The sequence below is a fragment of the Dermochelys coriacea genome, chromosome 8 (assembly GCF_009764565.3).
Source record: "Dermochelys coriacea isolate rDerCor1 chromosome 8, rDerCor1.pri.v4, whole genome shotgun sequence".
NCBI lineage: Eukaryota > Metazoa > Chordata > Testudines > Dermochelyidae > Dermochelys > Dermochelys coriacea.
Window position 1 is genome coordinate 3,315,238 of NC_050075.1, and position 6,015 is coordinate 3,321,252.

General features: G+C 41.9%; 1 protein-coding gene across 2 annotated transcripts in view; it reads left to right on the top strand.

The window, feature by feature from the left end:
- LOC119860662 (T-cell immunoglobulin and mucin domain-containing protein 4-like) overlaps positions 1-5,561 on the top strand; it is a 33,132-nt gene extending 27,571 nt beyond the window's left edge. For both annotated transcript variants that reach the window (XM_043520271.1, XM_043520272.1), the window contains one exon: positions 4,842-5,561. In XM_043520271.1, coding sequence (XP_043376206.1) covers positions 4,842-4,977 — 136 coding nt within the window. In that variant the 3' untranslated portion in view covers positions 4,978-5,561. The remainder of the gene's footprint in view (positions 1-4,841) is intronic.
- Positions 5,562-6,015: the final 454 nt, after the last annotated feature.

A 6,015-nucleotide genomic window follows, 5' to 3' on the forward strand; every position in this document is an offset into this window, starting at 1 on the left:
CCAGAGGGAACAGGGGAGAGACTGGAGAATAGCACTGTCACCAGGAAAAGGCAGGTCTATGTGATAGGGGACTCTTTATTGAGAAGCATAGACAGACCTGTAACTAGAGCTGATCCAGAGAATAGAAGGGTGTGCTGTCTTCCGGGTGCTAAGATACGGGATGTAGACCTGAGGTTGAAAAGGATCCTAAAGGGAGCGGGAAAGAATCCCCTAATTATCCTTCATGTGGGAACAAATGATACGGCTAGATTCTCGCTGGAAAGTATTAAGGGAGACTATGCTAGGCTGGGGAAGACGCTTAAGGAAATTGAGGCTCAGGTGATCTTTAGCGGGATCATTCCTGTTCCTAGAGAAGGGCAACAAAGGTCTGACAAGATTATGACTGTCAACAGATGGCTTAGGCAGTGGTGCTATAAGGAGGGCTTTGGGATGTATGGCCACTGGGAGGCATTCATGGACAGAGGACAGTTCTCTCGGGATGGACTTCATCTGAGTAGGGAAGGAAAAGGACTTCTAGGATCGAGGCTGGCACAACTGATAAAGAGAGCTTTAAACTAGGAATTAGGGGGAGATGGTTGGGAGATGTCCAGGTAATATCCACGCCAGACTTTAGCATTGAGAGGGAAGAAGACGAAGTAAGAAAGGATACAGCCGTGGGTAAGAGAATGTATATAAGGAGCGAGGGCGGTGTGGATACTAGTCTAATAGGTTATACTGGCTGTAGAATGACTGTGCCTAATAGGGTACAAAATGTGAGCGAGGCCAAACAGCAAAAATTAAGATGTTTGTACACCAATGCGAGGAGCCTAGGTAACAAAATGGAGGAACTAGAGCTACTGGTGCAGGAAGTGAAACCACATATTATAGGGATAACAGAAACATGGTGGAATAGTAGTCATGACTGGACTACAGGTATTGAAGGGTATGTGCTCTTTAGGAAAGACAGAAATAAAGGTAAAGGTGGTGGAATAGCATTGTATATCAATGATGAGGTAGAATGTAAAGAAATAAGAAGCGATGCAATGGATAAGACAGAGTCTGTCTGGGCAAAAATTACATTGGGGAAGATAACTAGTAAAGCCTCTCCTACGATAGTGCTTGGGTTGTGCTATAGACCTCCGGGATCTAATTTGGATATGGATAGAGCCCTTTTTAATGTTTTTAATAAAGTAAATACTAATGGAAACTGCGTGATCATGGGAGACTTTAACTTCCCAGATATAGACTGGAGGACCAGTGCTAGTAATAATAATAGGGCTCAGATTTTCCTAGATGCGATAGCTGATGGATTCCTTCATCAAGTAGTTGCTGAACCAACTAGAGGGGATGCCATTTTAGATTTAATTTTGGTGAGTAGTGAGGACGTCATAGAAGAAATGGTTGTAGGGGACAATCTTGGCTCAAGTGATCATGAGCTAATTCAGTTCAAACTAAATGGAAGGATTAACAAAAATAAATCTTTAACTAGAGTTTTTGATTTCAAAAGGGCTGACTTTCAAAAATTAAGGAAATTAGTTAGGGAAGTGGATTGGACTGAAGAACTTATGGATCTAAAGGCAGAGGAGGCCTGGGATTACTTTAAATCAAAGCTGCAGAAGCTATCGGAAGCCTGTATCCCAAGAAAGGGGAAAAAATTCATAGGAAGAAGTTGTAGACCAAGCTGGATGAGCAAGCATCTTAGAGAGGTGATTAAGAAGAAGCAGAAAGCATACAGGGAGTGGAAGATGGGAGAGATCAGCAAGGAAAGCTACCTAATTGAGGTCAGAACATGTAGGGATAAAGTGAGACAGGCTAAAAGTCGAGTAGAGTTGGACCTTGCAAAGGGAATTAAAACCAATAGTAAAAGGTTCTATAGCCATATAAATAAGAAGAAAACTAAGAAAGAAGAAGTGGGGGCCGCTAAACACTGAGGATGGAGTGGAGGTTAAAGATAATCTAGGCATGGCCCAATATCTAAACAAATACTTTGCCTCAATCTTTAATAAGGCTAAAGAGGATCTTAGGGATAATGGTAGCATGACAAATGGGAATGAGGATATGGAGGTAGATATTACCATATCTGAGGTAGAAGCGAAACTCAAACAGCTTAATGGGACTAAATCGGGGGGCCCAGATAATCTTCATCCAAGAATATTAAAGGAATTGGCACCTGAAATTGCAAGCCCATTAGCAAGAATTTTTAATGAATCTGTAAACTCAGGAATGATTGGAGAATTGCTAATATAGTTCCTATTTTTAAGAAAAGAAAAAAAAGTGATCCGGGTAACTACAGGCCAGTTAGTTTGACATCTGTAGTATGCAAGGTCCTGGAAAAAAATTTGAAGGAGAAATTAGTTAAGGACATTGAAGTCAATGATAAATGGGACAAAATACAACATGGTTTTACAAAAGGTAGATCGTGACAAACCAACCTAATCTCCTTTTTTGAAAAAGTAACAGATTTTTTAGATAAAGGAAATGCAGTGGATCTAATTTACCTAGATTTCAGTAAGGCATTTGATACCGTGCCACATGGGGAATTATTAGTTAAATTGGAGAAGATAGGGTCAATATGAACATCAAAAGGTGGATAAGGAATTGGTTAAAGGGGAGACTGCAACGGGTCCTACTGAAAGGAGAACTGTCAGGTTGGAGGGAGGTTACCAGTGGAGTTCCTCAGGGATCGGTTTTGGGACCAATCTTATTTAATCTTTTTATTACTGACCTCAGAACAAAAAGTGGGAGTGTGCTAATAAAGTTTGCTGATGATACAATGCTGGGAGGTATTGCCAATTCAGAGAAGGATCGGGATATTATACAGGAGGATCTGGATGACCTTGTAAACTGCAGTAATAGTAATAGGATGAAATTTAATAGTGAGAAGTGTAAGGTTATGCATTTAGGGATTAATAACAAGAATTTTAGTTATAAGTTGGGGACGCATCAATTAGATGTAGAAGTAACGGAAGAGGAGAAGGACCTTGGAGTATTGGTTGATCATAGGATGACTATGAGCTGCCAATGTGATATGGCTGTGAAAAAAGCTAATGCAGTTTTGGGATGCATCAGGAGAGGCATTTCCAGTAGGGATAAGGAGGTTTTAGTACCATTATACAAGGCACTGGTGAGACCTCACCTAGAATACTGTGTGCAGTTCTGGTCTCCCATGTTTAAAAAGGATGAATTCAAACTGGAGCAGGTACAGAGAAGGGCTACTAGGATGATCCAAGGAATGGAAAACTTGTCTTATGAAAGGAGACTTAAGGAGCTTAGCTTGTTTAGCCTAACTAAAAGAAGGTTGAGGGGAGATATGATTGCTCTCTATAAATATATCAGAGGGATAAATACAGGAGAGGGAGAGGAATTATTTCAGCTCAGCACCAATGTAGACACAAGAACAAATGGGTATAAACTGGCCACCAGGAAGTTTAGACTTGAAATTAGACGAAGGTTTCTAACCATCAGAGGAGTGAAGTTTTGGAATAGCCTTCCAAGGGAAGCAGTGGGGGCAAAAGATCTATCTGGTTTTAAGATTCTACTCGATAAGTTTATGGAGGAGATGGTGTGATGGGATAATGGGATTTTGGTAAGTAATTGATCTTTAAATATTCAGGGTAAATAGGACTAATCCCCTGAGATGGGATATTAGATGGATGGGATCTGAGTTACTACAGAAAATTCTTTCCTGGCTATCTGGCTGGTGAATCTTGCCCATCAGGGTTTAGCTGATTGCCATATTTGGGGTCGGGAAGGAATTTTCCTCCAGGGCAGATTGGAGAGGCCCTGGAGGTTTTTCGCCTTCCTCTGTAGCATGGGGCATGGTTGACTTGAGGGAGGCTTCTCTGCTCCTTGAAGTCTTTAAACCATGATTTGAGGACTTCAATAGCTCAGACATAGGTGAGGTTTTTCATAGGAGAGGGTGGGTGAGATTCTGTGGCTTGCGCTGTGCAGGAGGTCGGACTAGATGATCAGAATGGTCCCTTCTGACCTTAGTATCTATGAATCTATGAATCTAAATTAGGAATAATCCCTTTGGTGTTACACTGGGGTAAACTGGAGAGAGAAGAATCTGGTGTGCACAACTGGCCTGGTTCTCCTCTGACTTGCACAACTTTTACACTAATATAACTCCATCTACTTCAATGGGATGAGTTATGATTTACAACAGAGCAAGTGAAGGCAGAATCTGGCACATTATTGTGCCCAACCAGGAAAACAATTTATTCTGCTGACTCATGACAACATAAGAGTTTCATTTACAGTCCACAGTGAAGAGGTGTTCATGCCAAATAGGCAAAAGAGGATACTATGCATGATGAAGGTCTCAATAGAGGAGTGAGGCAACTCTAATTCTTTCTTCACAAGAGGGGTTTTGTTGAAATGTTTTGTTGCTTAGTCAAAATAGAGGATGGTCTGTAAACAATTTGACCAGTGGCTCATCAAGTGCAGATGTTTACCAGTAGTCAATAGCTGAATTTTCAGTGGAAGACGGCCCCCGGCCATCTGCCTTATCTTGCACATAACCAATTCTACTGTGCTGTACAAGGGAGAAGGGGAAATTCTTTCCCAATCCCCTATGGAGATCAGTTGACACCTACAAGCATGGGACTTGAAGCCCTCTCTTAACCTGCATATTAATGTAAATGGTCCGGCTGGTGTAAATCGGCATTACTCCATTAAAGACAATGCAGAGATGCCAATTTACATTAGCTGAAGATCTGGCCCAATGGTTTTCTTTTCCCCAAACTTCAGTAGGAATTTGCCCAGACAAAGATTAAGTTAAGATTTCAGGATTTGGCCCACCATGATGGGCCCATGTATTTGTTTGCTACCCCATTAATAATCTGCACTTCTTGTTACAGCTCAGACTTATCTGGAGAGCCTGAAAAAATTCTCAGTGGAGTAGAAGAAAATACCCTTTTGACTCTGCAGCAGATACCTGACAGTCATTCAATATCACAGGGAACATGTCATGATCCTGTGGAATCCAGCATCTAAAAGAGGCTCTTTCATGCTAGGCTGGAAAATAAGGATTAATTTCTTGCTAACCCTGGAAATATTGGATATATACCAAAACCCAGATCCAAACACCTGAACTGTGGGGAGTTTAAAACCTAGAAGCAGATTTTACTCAAAGGTTTTTAGGCACCTAACTTCCAGGGGATCCCCTGAGGATCTGGGCCTTTTCTTCTTGAGCCATCTTTAAAATTGCTGGATAAAGTGGTCTCTATTAGAAGATATTTTACCCATTACTTGAATCTCAAAATTCTTAGTCTCTTAAGCCCCAACCCTGGAACTGCTTGCTTCTGAGTAACTTCAAAGCACATGAATAATCTTGCTGAAGTCAACTGGACTACACATATGCTTAGGATCTGGGCCTTATTTACGAGTAACAGCAGGGGTACTGGAACAATTAGTATAGTGAACCAAACTGTAAACCCTGTATGTGATGGAAACCACTTGAAGCCAGGGGGTGCTGTATTACTGCTGGAATAGATTTTAACCTTTCCCTATATTCCCCTGACCTGACTGCCTGAATACATGCTGTGGAGTGAGCAATAATAAAGAGAAGAACTAACTTGGATGATGAATAGTTTTGCAATGTCAAAACCCCAAAATGTTAACTCTTCTTTCTTTTGCATAATCAAAGAAAAAATAAGAAATAAGACTGATGATGATCTAAATCAGATGTGACCAAACTGTGGATCAGGTGCTACTTCTGTTCCTTGGGCTGGACATCACGGTCTTAAATGGGCCTTGGTTAATAACAATTTGTATTTGATTACAAATTGAAACTCTGTTCCCTGAGCCGCACTGTGAGACTTTAAAACTGAAGTGTGTGAAGCAGTTACACGAGAGGTCTCCAAACTGTGGGGGGCAGTGAGGAACGTTGCGGGGGGGTGTGCAGCAGGGCCTGGACCAGGCCCCACGGGAGGTCAGGAGGGAGGGTTACCCAGCTCCGCTCTGCTTCTCTCCCAGTTCTTTGCCAACCCCACCTCCAGCTGCTGCCGTGGCTCCCAGCACCACACCTGGCCC